The sequence below is a fragment of the Diabrotica virgifera genome, chromosome 3, assembly GCF_917563875.1.
Source record: "Diabrotica virgifera virgifera chromosome 3, PGI_DIABVI_V3a".
In the NCBI taxonomy this organism is placed as follows: Eukaryota; Metazoa; Arthropoda; class Insecta; order Coleoptera; family Chrysomelidae; genus Diabrotica; species Diabrotica virgifera.
The window spans coordinates 112,936,615-112,952,451 of NC_065445.1; the positions used below are offsets into that span (position 1 = coordinate 112,936,615).

Sequence of the window (15,837 nt, forward strand, 5' to 3'; positions counted from 1 at the left end):
AGTTAGGCCACTTTTTTTATTTAATTCACAGCTACTTTGTTTATAACAATTAAGCAACCTAATTAGCGCCATTTTGAAGTTCAATGTATACGCTCTGAGCTTCGCTGGTGGCGCTCCTAACGGATTACTAATTCAACTTTCACCGGTAATTTTTAAATTTAATATTTAATTGTTATCGCTTAACATTTACAACGCAAAAAAGTAATTAAATTGTAATCGATTTTTTTAAGATTTTGCTAGTCATTTTGACGTTCTATTGATAAAATATGAATTTCTTACTTCGGATACTTTTACAATTATCGTGTAGATGGCGCTAAGATTTTTAGATTAAATTATAATTACATATTACGGAACATTGAAAAAACTTAAATTCAGTATTTAAAACGTAAGTATATTTAAGGTAAAAATATATACCACAGCTTTGACCAACTAATATTTTTTATAATTAATGTTTTTAATTTTAATTTTAAATTAATCACTTCGACATTTATGTCAAATTTCCGGTAAACGTTTACCGACTTGCCACTACTGGCGCTCGCGAATTTGTAAATATCCCCTCTACGTACGAGCTCACAGCGTATATAGTTTATGTGTGAAAGTTTCAGTAAACTTTGAACTTCAACGGAGTGGTTAATAAATCTTTAAAAATGACGTCCTAACGAAATCGATTCGTGGTCGGTGGAGGGGAATTATTAAAATCCGTGCACTCCAAAAATGAAATTGATTCTTCAAACATATGCTGCGATTAATATTTCTGGAGCTTGTTGATGGATTTTAATCACAATTGTTTTAATTTGTATGACTACTCGTAGTCTTATAGAGTACGTTATGTACACACATCCCCACCCAACATTACAAAATGTTAGGGGGAACCCCCCTATCACTCAGGGATATGAAAAATGGACTACGGCCGATTCTAAGACCTACGGAATATACACATATAATTTCATGAAAATCGGTCAAGCGGTATCGGAGGAGTATGGAAACTAACACTGTGACAGGAGAATTTTAAAGATGTAAATATATAGATGGCTATTAAAAAAAGGGTTGGTGATAGCAGAGTGAAAATTAAGGGTTGTATGTATTTTTGATTTCTACATCATATAAAATTAAGTTAGACAATTTTGTCCAAAAAAATAAAATAAAATGTTAGGGGCAACTCCCCTTATAACTTATGGGTATGAAAAATAGATTGAAACTTATTCTCAGTCCTACAGGATATACGTGTAAAATTTCATAAAAATCGGTCAAGCCGTTTAGGAGTATGGTAACTAACACTGTTACAGGAGAATTTTATGTATATAGAAGTAACTGTGAATTAAAAAATAAAAGTGGCCAACTTTGACCGTAATTAACCTAGGCGAAAAGTTTTTTTTTTTGAAAATTCGTGTAAAAATACCAGATTTTGAAATCCCAAAGTAGATTTACTCTATAGTCAATATTAACAAAGATATTCAAGTTGTTTATAAGCCAAAACTGACGCTACGTTAGTAAAATGTTTTCGGAATGACAAAAATGACGTTTTATTGATATTTTTAAATATGTACTTTGAAAATATATGTATTTTTTCTTTCATGTGGTTTCCACAGAATTGCTGTATTATTATTATTTTCTGAACAATAACATTGCAAAAAAAAGCTCTTTGGGATACACAAATTAAATAAAATTTAAACTAATTGACGAATCATCTTGAAATTTTTTGTGCATTATACATACTGGTTGACTCAACTTTTTATGCAATATCAAAGTCTTAAGTTCATTTTCGCCAAAGTTTTAGCAAATTTTTTATTTTCTAAATTTCAGTCATATTTTGCAATTAGCGAAGCAACAAATGATCGGGCCAAAATTCAAAAATTGCCATTTTAAATCTTTACTCATCTATTAAAAGATGAATAGTCTAAATAAGATATTTAATTACTCTATTTTTACCTGTAGCGATTTAAACGAAAAAACTGCCATTTTTAAGACTTATTTGTTAATAACTAAAATTCTCGTCCGAATTGTGACGGGCATTTTTGTATTTATAATGCATTAGGTATATAGTACCCAAAAATCCATTTGCAACCTGGCTGGTCAAGTGTCCCGACAAAAACCTTATTTCTCTGTTTCTGTTTTCTAGAGGTTTGCTTAATTCACCGCTACACCTATTCACTAATAGTATCCTATTTTATGACCTCCGTTGTAGAGTTATCACTGGTCATTGGGGAAATTAGGGAGGGATGCGTGTTGTCGCCAATTCTATTTAGTGCCTACTCGGAAGAGCGTCTTGAAAAAAGCTCTTGAGGATGAAACAGCCGGAATAAAGGTAAATGGATTTCCCATTAACAACATTAGATATGCGGATGACCCTAACATTTTAGCAGAAAAAGCACGATTTTCTAAGTCCTGCCCTTTGCAATACTGGAAGGTTAGAGAAGGTACTTACAATTTGTGGAAAAATCCACTGGTTTCCTGTGACATTTTCCTGTGAAAATTAGATTTTCCATGAAAAAAAAAATTGGGAGTTGCGATGAATTTTTAAGTCCTGCCATATCCATAGAATAACAGGATACTATCTATTTTATGAAGAAAATTTTTTGGCAGGACGGTTGCAAAAGGACTAAGGGAGTATACAGATATACAAATATGTAATGAAAATAATGAAATTTTCATAATTTTCTAAGTCCTGCCAACTTAATAAATTAATCATATTTATTTCAAAATGACCAAAAAAAAGTTGGCATGACTTCACCTAATGTTTAACTGCACTTGTTTCTTGGAAAATTCTGTATAAAATTTTCACTCTGGTTCCGTGATTGTCTAAGTCATAAAATAAATTTCGTTATAAAATAAATAATTTCAGTAGACATTATTCAAAATGACAGGATGTTTAGTTACACCTTTTTTACTATATATAGTTAAAAAATGTGTAAGAAAATTCGTGAAAAATTACACGATTTTCTAAGTCATGCCATTTCGCACATATCTCAAGAAGGTTAATATAAATCTATTTTCAAAGAGGCAGGATGGTTGTATAGTTATTTCGTATAAAAAAAATAAATTGTGTGTCTGTAAAATTATTTCAGAATGTTATACGAACATATTCATATCACCACAATTTTCTGAGTCATGCCATGTCGAGTATGCTTAAAAAACACTAATCTAAAACCGTTTAAAACTTGGCAGGATAACCGCAAAGATGAATAATACAAAAAATTAATTTGTATATCATTAAAACAATCGAATACTATTAAATATTATTTTCCTGAATAATGTCTCGGAAGTTTTACACACTTTTCAAATCTAATAGCAAACTGTAACATCTTTATTTTAAGTGATTAGATCATATTTTTATCTAAGTAAACGCAATAAAAGTAAATAAACAATTTTTACAATTTATTGGTTATAGTGGGGAATTTACCTACCCATTATATTATACAGGGTGTCCAGAAACTCTCATAACAAACGAAAACCGGAGATTCCTCACATAATTTTAAGAAAATTTAACTCAATTCACCTAGTTCAAAAATGCTTCCGTGGAAAGCTAGAGCTCTTTAAAGATGGCGTCTTGTAATTCATCATCGTCATAATTCAACCCGGATCTATCCACTGCTGGATATAGGTCTCCCTCAGTCTTCTGCATGCATTTCTGTCCTGTGCTGTCTGCATCAAGTTTCTGTCGATCCGTTTGATGTCATCAGACCATCTGGTTGGCGGACGACGTTTACTTCGATATGCTTCGTCTAGAAGAAGCATATCGAAGTCTTGTAATTAGTTTCTTTAAAATAGCTCCAGAACGCTTTTATTTGGAAAAACGAAAACTGGTACACTTATTGTTCTTCCAGAGGTCAATTGTCAAATGTCAATTATCAATTGTCAATTTTTAGTACCGGTCATAGGGGTCCGTTTTGGTTACGGAAACGGATATTTTATCGAATAAATTTTCTGTCTAACTTTTAAGCATTTCTGACACTGGATTATTAAATTCTGGGATAGTTTTGTACTAAAAGGTACTTTTGCTTTAACTCAGAAGAATACGCAGTTCTCTAGAAAAATCGATTTGAAAATTTTTCGTTTTTTGGTTTTTTGAGTTTAAAAGAATTTAGAAAAATTCTATTGAGGAAAACGAAAACTGCTACGTTTATTTCTCTTCCAGAGATGAATCGATTTTATCAATTGTGAATTTCTAGTACTGGTCATAGGCATCCGTCTTGGGTAGATCAACGGATATTTTTTATCTCATAACTTATTGGCACATCAAAGAAACATGAAACGTAAATCACGTTTCATGGAAATAAAACTGATAAACAAATAGACGTCCGGCCATTTATGCTACTCTCCGAAAATAAAAATGTTTTATGAGCATGAATCACACTCTTTTCATTGGTAGGCGGACTTTAAGATTTGTTTTGCCCGTTTTATATTCATGAAACGTTGTTTATTGTTATCAATATATTTTTGTTGCATAGCAATTTTATTCCGCCTTCTTACTTGTTCGAACACAAAATACACACGCATGTACGAGTAACAGGCGCTAAGTTGCCGCACTCAACTGGTTTTCCTGATATTGTAGGATTGTAGATATTGTCCTGATATTGTTTCCTATATTTGATAGCAAAATGTCCTAACACTAACAACACCAGAATAAATCGATTTTTAAATACAGCACCTATCTACTTGCAACTTTTTGCATTGTGTTCAGGATAACATCAGGTAAAGGTGTACAATATAAAAATGGGTGGAAATTGCATTTAAGTGCATAACATGCATCCAAAAATGCATAAACCTGTCAAAATCAGTGTATTAATGGCAAAATTTTGTTATTTGGGAGGTTTATGGAGCTACGAATACGCAAGCAGAACCGACCTCCGAATCACCTAGTGCCCAGAGTTGCTGCTAAGGCACGTCTCTGGAGTTTCGTGCGATATCGGCAATAAATTAAAGCAAACAGATTATTCGAGGGTTTTTGGGATGGCCGAACACGAATATGACATTACAACCGACCCTCGGAGCACCTGGTGCCCAGGGTGACTGATCTCGAATTTAGAGGGTTTTTGGAGGTCGATTCTGATGGCGTATTCATGTTCAGCAACCACAAAACTCCTCGAGCAATCTACTTGTATCACTTTAGTGTCTGAAAGCCTCGAAATTTAAGAATATGGCGTGTATATCAGTCACCCCGAGCACTAGGTAAAGATCTGTTCTAATGTGACATTCTTGTTCAGAAACCCCAAAAACCACCTGAGTAATCTGTCTGTATCAATTTACTGCCGAAATTAGTATATAAATATGGTATAGAAAATGCTTAACAAATAAAAAGGTACCATAAAATATCATTTTATTATAATACTAAAATACAGGGTGTCCCATTTAAGAAAACTCAGAAAATACTCATTCCGAGTTTCAACCAACCCCGTATACTAAAATTAAACATTTTAATATACTATTAATAACTGACAAATAGTAGACTATATTAAAAATCGTTTAAACATAAATTAATAGAAATTTGGATATCATATCACTAACAATATGTATAGGGTGTGAATGTTCCTACAAAATTAACAAAAAAACGTAATTATATTTTAAACTACCTCGTATAATATTTCAATACATTATATTTTATTAAAGAGAACATCGAGTAGAATCCAAAAATGTAAAAATATACAGGGTATTCCATTTAAAAAAACATAAGTTTGTGTCACCCTGTCAAAACGGGTAGCCCTGTATATTAGAAAATACTGTTAAATCACAGTCCTATCTGTGGCCCATGTTTTACCTAATTAACTTTTTTCGTATATCTTACGACAAACGAGTAATTTGACTTTGTCACACTAATGCCCCACCCTGTATACAAAATAACCATAAAACCATCCTGCCTCTTTGTAAATAGACTTATATTAAGATTCCTGAAACATATGCAAAATGGCATGACTTGAAAATCATTGACTTTTTCACGAATTTTCTTACAAATCTAGGACTCCTGCCGTCTTAAAAGAACCGTTTAACCTTCCTGCCGAGTACCGAAAAGGTATTGATTGTATTTACGTATTATAACTTTTTAAAGGCAGGACTAAGAAAATCACGGAATCAGGGTGAAAATTTTCCGCAGAATTTTCCAAGGGACAAGTATACTTAAACATTAGGTGACGTCATGCCAATATTTTTTTTGAGCATTTTGAAATAAATATGTTTAGTTTATTTAGTTGGCAGGACCTAGAAAATCATGAAAATTTCATTATTTTCCTTACATGTTTGTATACATATATACTCCGTTACCCCGTTTGCAACCCTCCTGCCCAAAAAATTTTCTTCATAAAATCGATAGTATCCTGTCTATCTACGGATATGGCAGGACTTAGAAATTCATCGCAAAACCCTATTTTTATTTTTTGGGAAAATCTAATTTTTACAGGAAAATGTCACAGGAAATTTGTGAATGTTTCCACAGATTGTAAGTACATCGTCTACCCTTCAGTATGGCAAAAGGCAGGACTTAGAAAATCGTGGCTGAACTTCTGTATAATATCTCCCAGTCTATCAGAGGCTGGTTACCAAAATACCGGGGTTTGGACAAGAATACGGTCTAGCAATGAACGTCAAGAAGACACAATTTATGAGAATATCAAAAACTCAAAGAAATAATGAGAATCTCTTCATAAATGGAACCAATGTCGAACGAGTAGACCAATATGCATATCTTGGAACAATGATTAACTCCACAGCTGATTACTTCCAGAAAATCAAAATCAGAATATAAAAGGCCAGAGCAAATTTTAACAAAATGAGAAAAGTGTTCTACACAAGAGCTTTGACGCTGGAGCTAAGAGTTAGATTGGCTATGTGCTACGTTTTCTTGACTCTGTTTTATGGAATGGAAGCTTGGACCTTGAATGCGGCATCAATGAAAACTAGAATTATGCGAGCTGTGGGTGTACAGAAGAATTCTGAAAATATCGTGGACAAAACACGTCACAAACAAAGAGGTTCTGAAAAACATTAATAAAGAAATGGAAATCTTAAATACCATCAAAACAAGAAAATTAGAATAACTCGGACATATTACACGTGGAGACAGATACAACTTGATCCAATTGATTATTCAGGAAAAGATTCAAGGAAAAAAAGCATAGGGAGACGTAGAATATTGTGACTGCGCAACCTGAGAGAATGGTACGGATGCACATTAAATGAATTTTTCAGAGCAGCAGTCTCCAAAGTCCAAATAGCTATAATGATTGCCGACCTCCGTCGCGGAGATGGCACTTGAAGAAGAAGATTGGGGAAATCCAGGTGTATAAATTTATTTACTTCAAAATTATAATTATTCGTCATGCTAAAGTTTTGACCAGTGTTTCTATGTCTTAGGTATTTCTAGATTGCCTATAATATTTAAGGGGATGGGTACGTATTTTCGGCTGCAATGCTATTCAAATGGGGAATCATGTTTTTCGAATCCTGAGAAAACTAATAAGTATTTTTGAAAAATTTAAACGCAGAATGAAAGACTACGTTCTTACCGAGGGCCGAAAGTCCCTGAAAACTTCTATAATGTTTATTTTAATAAATTACAGGGAAAACTAAGAGAAAATGTAGTGTGATATTTAATTGCAAATATCTCATTCAAAAGAAACTTTTTATTTATTATAAGGGACTTTCGGCCCTCGATAATAATTTAGTCTTTCATTCTGCGTTTAAATTTTTTAAAAATATATATTAGTTTTTTCAGGATTCGAAAAAAATGGACACCATGTCCGTGGTGATATTTTCCAAATCAAACATTCGCTATCTTTGTCATACAACGCACTGAGTCAAATAGAATATGATGATAAGACACAGTGACAGTTTTAAATATTTGACATGGCATCGGGAATATTTTGAGTTGTTGATTATAGTATATCAAGTATGGAGAACGGTAAGGGTTTTATACCGATCGAAGACAATTGTTTGGAGGAGAAGCGGAGCGACGACCCCAATTATTGTCTGAGATCGGTTACCCTTAACGTTCGACATGCTTATAACGTTTTTTGCACGATTGATACCATTATAAATTATAAAATTAAACATTTTCGTCATATTGACTAGTTTCATTCATTTTATCAAGATAGATACTTTGGTTGTTAGGTAGTAACTAGGGTGCATAACAACAATGGAGAATTGAGTTTTTATTTAGTTGTCAATATTTTTAAGTACAATTTTGATTACTATAAATTAAAATACGAGCGAAAGTGAATTTGAAGAAATTTAACGGGCTTGGGAAGAAGGGTGTTCCGCAATTATTCCCGAAAAATCCAAAATCCGTTATCAAAATACCTACCAAAGTTTTAAAAAATGGTGCGAAGGCAAGAATTTAAGAATCGAAGAAAAGACTCTATTGGCATATTTCGTTCAAAGACATATGCAGTTGAAAGCTCCTGGAAGCCTCTGGGTAGAATATTCAATGATTAAATCCACCGTTTTTCTTTATGATGGCATTGATATTTCCAAGTTTTCAACTTTGATCGCGTATTTGAAGAGAAAAAATGTTGGATACTACTAATGTATGCGATTCTGCAGGAGTTTCTGTTAGAAGTGAAACCACAGCCCAAACAAGTGGGATTTCATTAAATAATTTAACAAATTGTACCATAAGTTTCAATATTATCAATATTAATAAATAATTCGTTAGTTTTCTTTATTCTTTCAAAAAATAAATTAAAATTAAGAGATTTTTTAACTCGACGGTAAGTGAATTACTTACCGTCGAGTTGGAGTACTTACCGTCGAGTTGGATTACTTACCGTCGAGTTGCTAGTAAATGTCACCTACTGACGTAAAATCTGTCACGGTAAACAGTCAAAAATGATCAATCGTGCAAAAAATAATATTGAGAGTGTATTTGATAAATATTTGATTTAAGACGTGAACTTAATAAAAACTTATTTATTGTTTCTTATTTATGGAAGATCCAAGCAGAGAATACATAAGGATATATTCTGTGATCCAAGTATTTTTTTGTTAAAGATGTTCAAGATTGTAAGCGTTCCATAGTAACAATATATTATTAAAAAATCACTTTAACACTTTTCCTCTTTTCTGGATTGAGTATTAGTTTTTGTTATACATATAAATTATTACGATCACTGAATACATAGTTAGTGAAAAAATCACATTTATTAACTGAATTAATAATTTGCAATTATACAAATAACAGTTATCCAAGAACATTCAAAAGCCATCTCTTTAAAGTTAATGATGACATTGTCAAGTAGAATGACATTCTAGTAATGTTTACATATCCATACCAGTGTGAATTTTACTACACGTAATTTGCCGTGTAAAGACAGAAAAAGTAGGGATAGCCTTAAGGCCATCATTACATAATTCGCAAATATTTTACAGCTATTCCTACTTTTTCCTGTCTTTACACGGCAAATTACGTGTAGTAAAATTCACACTGGTATGGATATGTAAACATTACTAGAATGTCATTCTACTTGAAAATGTGATCATTAGCTTAAAGAGATGGCTTTTGAATGTTCTTGGATAACTGTTATTTGTATAAATGCAAATTATTAATTCAGATAATAAATGTGATAATTTTTTTACTAACTATGTATTCAGTGATTGTAATAATTTATATGTACAACAAAAACTAATACTCAATCGAAAAAAGAGGAAAAGTGTTAAAGTGATTTTTTAATAATTTATTGTTACTATGGTACGCGGTACGCTTACAATTATTTTGAACATCTTTAACAACAAAATACTTGGATCACAGAATATATCCTGATGTATTCTCTGCTTGGATCTTCCACAAATAATACACAATAAATAACTTTTTATTAATTTCACGTCTTAAATCAATTATTTATCAAATACACTTAATATCAATATTATTTAATCAACAACTCAAAATATTCCCGATGCCATGTCAAATATTTAAAATTATCACTGATTGTCACTGTCTGACTGAAAATATGCTGACAATATTCTATTCGACTGAGTGCGTTGTAAGACAAAGATAGATTTGGAAAATATTACCATGGGTGTCCATTTTTTTCGAATCCTGACAAAACTAATAAATACTTTTAAAAAATTTAAACACAGAATGAAAGGCTAAATTATTACCGAGGGCCGAAAGTCCCTTAGAATAAATAAAAAGATTATTTTGAATGAGATATTTGAAATTAAAAATCACACTAAATTTTCTCTTAGTTTTTCACTTCTGCAACTTATTAAAATAAACATTATAGAAGTTCTCAGAGACTTTCGGCCCTCACTAATAACGTAATCTTTAATTCTGAGTTTAAATTTTTCAAAAATACTTATTAGTTTTCTCGGGATTGGAAAAAAATGAATCCCCATTTGAATGGCATTGCAGCCGAAAACGTACCCATCCCCTTAATGGGAATCTCTACATTCACCACTTTAGATATTAAACTTTAGTACGCGGTAAAACTACATACAAATAGTATAAAGATTTGGTTTATTTGACACCCACTCGGTATAAAAACATTTTATACACAGAAAACTTGACCCTACTGTAGAGCCAGACCCTAAACATTTAATTAGTTTCTGATCTAAAACACTTTTGTTACGGTCGTTACTTTGTGTTTAAAAATTCTGTTCCTTTTTTCCTTTCTCCTAAGTTACATATTAAAATACTTGCTTAGTTAATAACTAAAATAACTTAGAATAGAAAATTAAATTAAATAACTTGCTTCAAAAAAGAATATAATAGTCACTGATTGACATTTTGAATATAAACATATATAGTGCTTAAGTAATTTAATAAATATCAGCGAAGTATTAAAAAGTGTATGTGTTTCACTAATTTAGATATAAATTATCAAAGTATAAATAAGAAATTAAAGCTTCGATAGCTAAAATGCAACATGCCTAAAACAATCTGTTATTTTTTTAAATAGTCAAATATATACAAACATTTTCATTATATTACAATTATATTTATTTATTATTAATCACTGGTAATCACTGGTTATCAATATGAAATTCTAAAAAATGTGCACCAATAAATAAGATATCGATACCTTTTTTATATTGTATTATTTTTATATTAGTAATATCAATAGATTTAAACATTCCAATAATAATATGAGCAACAAAATATTTAAATGTTGACACTTCCCTTTTCATATAAAAATAATAAAATTACAATGAAATCACTTCTATACGATGATTTAGTGTTAAAAAGAAAAAAGGCTACAAACTAATTTCAAAGAATGCAATTGAAAATTATTAACTGTGTTTAAAAAAATCTATATTTCAACTGGTTAAGTTATTAATCCTTTCATCAATTCTCCATTACCCTATCACATTTCTACCCCCGTTTTAAACATAGACAAAATTTTATGGTAAACAGAATTTACAATGCTACAGGAGTGCTAAAAACCATTGAGGCCATTGACTTCTAGGGTACAAGAATGAGTTTCATCGAGGAAAGATCTATCATTGTACTCCTCATTCGCCAGACCCAATTTTTCACTTCTGACATGCAATTCAAAGTCACGGACATAATTTGTATTTTATGCTACACGTTAGCAAAATGTCTGGCTGACGTATGACTAGAGCCATCTACCGCTATACCGCCTCACAGTGAATTGAACGCTGTCGGCTCGGTGGGCTACCGAGTCGACAAACAGTGCTTATGTAAACTTAAATACTACTAAAAAACCAGGTACATCAATTGTATCTTCTTCTTCGTGTTGTTGTTGTGGATCCGAAGATCGTTTAGTCCATTGTTGAAGTATTCCTTGACAAGTAGACTGCCAGCTATATCCTCATCTCTTTGGTGGTCTCCCCGGTAGTCGATTGCCAGCTGGTTTTCGCTCTAGCGTAGTTCTTGGTATACTATGCTCCTCCATCCTCTTTTTACACGATTAAACCACTCTCTTCATCTTTACTTAACCCATCTCACTACATCTTGTACACCGCTTTGTTCACTGGTGATGTTTCTTATTCTGTCCCTTCTTGTATTCCCTCGTATTGCTCTTAGGATCTCCATTTTGGTTGTACGTAGCATACTTTTGATCTGATTGATGATTCTAACCCATAAGTCATTACGGGCCGGATACAAATCGTATAAATTTTAACTTTGCTGTCCGTTCGCACATATGGGTTATTCCAGACAATATCTCTTAAACATCCAGATCTGACTGCGGCCTTATTTATCTGCAGTCTTGGGCCTCTAACTGGGTCATGGTAATTGGATAAACCTACACCGAGGTATTTGCATTGGTTGACCTGCTCTATAGGCTTGTTCTCCACTACAAGCTTACATCTAATTGGATGTTTAACTACAGTAATGCTCTTCGTTTCTTCTCTCTAGCCAGTCAAGTATACACGTTGATCAAACACACGTATACGCATGACTCATTACGACGAACTTAGAGATGGCAGTGACAAAAGAAATTTACCAACAATTGAAAAGGAAATATGATTGATTGTACTACGTATTGGTAGGGGACCTACCAATACAACATGTTTATACAGAATATAACTAGAAGAAACTTGAAAGTATTGTCAAGGTTATTTTGAAAATGAACATCGCATAGAGATAGCAAATAAGAGAATAAAATACGTCATTCTGAGCACATTACGAATCCTCAATATAATTTTGGTTGGCTAATAAGCTTCTTTCTAAGCTTTATGCTAAATAATATTATTAGTAAAGAACAGGTAGGTATGTGCCAACAATTAGGATAATTTTTTATCAAAAATGTTTAATTCTATCGAAGATAAAAAATATATAGTATTTTCCACACCCTCGAGGTAATCTCGAATATATTTATGTTTCGACATATTTATTTCTTATATATACAGGGTGTCCCCGAAAATAGTGCGTTCCTTACTTTAAGGTATGGCTATAATACACAATTTAAAACAAAAAAGTCCTATAACATTTTTTTCTAACGTTAACCGTTTCCAAGAAAAAAATTACATTGTTCTCCATATAAGAGAATTTTTATTTTCATGAATTTAAATGACATGGCAACGTAGCGTAGAAGAACTTGTTGTGACTGTTGAAAATTTAACCTAATGGAACCCCTTGTTTATTTACTATTTTAGGTGTGATTTTTGGGGTTGTTGACATCGGTAGGTATCTAACTGCAAAATAATTATTTCTTGCTTTAATAATTTGGCATTTTTGCTATTATCTGAATTAATTAAGGTTTTATAATTAGGGTTCGAAATTTTACATAAATTATAACTTTTACTTAAGTAACTATGGTTTAATTCCTAAAATGTAAATGCACCTAGGAAAAATTATTTGTACCTACGTAATGTTTTTCTGAAATCTATTGAAATTTGGAATAATTTTAAACGTGGTATCCTGAAGATTTTTCACATGTCTGGGGCTCCGTCGTGACGAAACCACATTTCACGTCGTGTTTGCAAAGGAACTTCAAGAAGTACTGGCAAAACATTTTACAAGAAATTTATAGGCCTCTCCATTTAGTGTTCTGGGTAATTCATAAAATATTGCATACTTTACCCATTATGTATCCTTATGGATATAATATTTGTTTAATACCCAAAATACCTACTTGTTAAGAAATAAGAAATACCCGTTCTTTTGTTTCAGAATAAAACGAGATAACGAATTATGCCAAATATTCAATGCCAATAACATCAAACAAACCAAATTCTTGGTTTGTTTGATGAAGGGGACGACCACGGACAGGGTTAAAAAATGTAAACACTATAGACCCCTGCAGAAGGTTTGGTTGATATTTACATTATTTTACCTACCAGATACAACTACTGACCTAGAAACCTACTATTGTGACTGACTTTGAATTACACGTTGTTGCCAGACTTCAGTTTTCATATCAAAATGTATTTTCGTTTTTTGGTCAAACGGCTGAATTTAGAAAAAAAATGTTATAAGAATTTTTTGTTCTACATTGAGCCTTCTATCTATACCTTTAAGGAACGAACTATTTTCGGGGACACCCTGTATACTTGATAATAACTGGAGCATGTTGAGCTCGTGCATTCCAGTGCATAAGAGAGTACGAATAGACAAAACAAAGTATGTATGTTCAAGTTTACTGAAAAAAGAAACATAAAAAATCTTTTCAGTCGCAGTGCGGAAAAGTCCTTTGTAGTCTACCTAAATCGGTCTGGATTTAGGGCATTGAACTGTGAGGAATGTATCAAGGTTTTAGAGGAATGTATCAAGCACATGGTATTTGCCTAATTACTACATCACCTGACTTCTGAATCAAAACTGTAAAGAGTATCACTAACTACAACCAAAAATATGCCCAAAATCTATATCATCAAACGGACAGCGTTAACTCAACTTTTTATGAGATTATTCTGAGATTCTTAAGTATTTTTTGTCATTTAACCACAATATAGAAGTAATAAATATTCAAAATTACTCCAAGGGTATGAAAGAAAACTAAAAATAACTATGCAAGCCTATACGATTTATACTTCTCATATAGACTTTTTCGGTACTGAGATTATTAACTAATATCTGGGTACTGACATGTTTAAGTACTCTGCCACGAAGATCCTCAACACTTTGTTGATATTCTCCACTACACTCATTTCTATTGCATCTCGATTGTCGTATTCCGTGTGCCAAATTGATCCGAAAGGTATTGATATTAAGTGGAGAATCGGTACGTCTAAAAATTAAAAATCATTTTAACTAATAAAAAATAAATTAATTAAATAGTTAATAACAGTAGAATAGTAGGCCTCAGCAAGTTAAAATCACATGGAAAACGCTTTGATTGTTACCTTTTGTCAAATTGTTGTTCAGAATTGTCAAAAATAAAACTAATTTAGTTTTTAACTAATTCTGCATTTTTTGACACACCTCGTATACGTCTAATAGGCCTGCATCCCGCGTACCAAAAAAAAGTTGATTAATGCAACCTGAAAATTTGTTAATAGCTTAACGGTGTCTAGTCGGACAAACTTTGATATACGGGAACACTGGAACAGGGGATATTTTAATTGTTGAACAGTTTAAAAATTTGGAACGTCCGATTACGAAAACGCCCTATGTATTTTGTCGGACAGAACTTCCAATTGATTTGTTACCGTTTCATTAAACTTTCATGCAAAATTCAGACTGCTATTTATCACCAATATAAATCCTGTCATTTGACATGTTCTTCGTGTTCCACTCATTAAAGTGCCCAGTTGGTGATAAACACCAGTCTGCTTTTTGCATGAGAGTTTAATGAAATGGTAACAAATCAATTGGAAGTTCTGTCCGACAAAATACATGGAACGTTTTGGTAGTCTGACGTTCCAAATTTTTAACCTGTTCCACAATTAAAACTTCCCGTGTTTCAGTGTTCTAGTACATCAAAGTTTGTCCGACTAAACACCGTTAGGCTATTAACAAATTTTCAGCTTGCTATTAATCAACTTTTTTGGTACGCGGGATCCAGGTCTATAAAAAATGTATATCCAACGGTTACATTTTTACATAAACATAAAATCCTTTATAAAAGGTATATTTGTTAAAATCCCTATACAGGGCTACATCAAAGACAGAACTAGTTTTCGATCGGTTGACCGATCATCATCAGTGCAATCTTAGAATCTACATGCTAACCACCAAAGTAAAAATATCTGGGTAAAAACCCTTTACAATTGATCCGTCATCGGAACATATGAAAAAGATGTGAATTATAACATGGATGAATAAAATATCCAATGTTTTTCGCCCGAGGTACCAATGAGCTCTATCTGACGATACTGACGATCTGAGCTCATTGGTACCTCGGGCGAAAAACATTGGATATTTTATTCATCCATGTTATAATTCACATCTTTTTCATATGTTCCGATGACGGATCAATTGTAAAGGGTTTTTACCCAGATATT

At 32.3% G+C, this 15,837-nt stretch overlaps 1 protein-coding gene across 3 annotated transcripts in view; it reads right to left on the bottom strand.

Moving 5' to 3' along the window:
• The window catches only part of LOC114327449 (glutaminyl-peptide cyclotransferase), an 84,116-nt gene that overhangs the window by 20,698 nt on the left and 47,581 nt on the right, over positions 1-15,837 (bottom strand). For all 3 annotated transcript variants that reach the window (XM_028276073.2, XM_028276072.2, XM_028276071.2), the window contains one exon: positions 14,480-14,621. In XM_028276073.2, the coding sequence (XP_028131874.1) occupies positions 14,480-14,621 (142 nt within the window). The remainder of the gene's footprint in view (positions 1-14,479; positions 14,622-15,837) is intronic.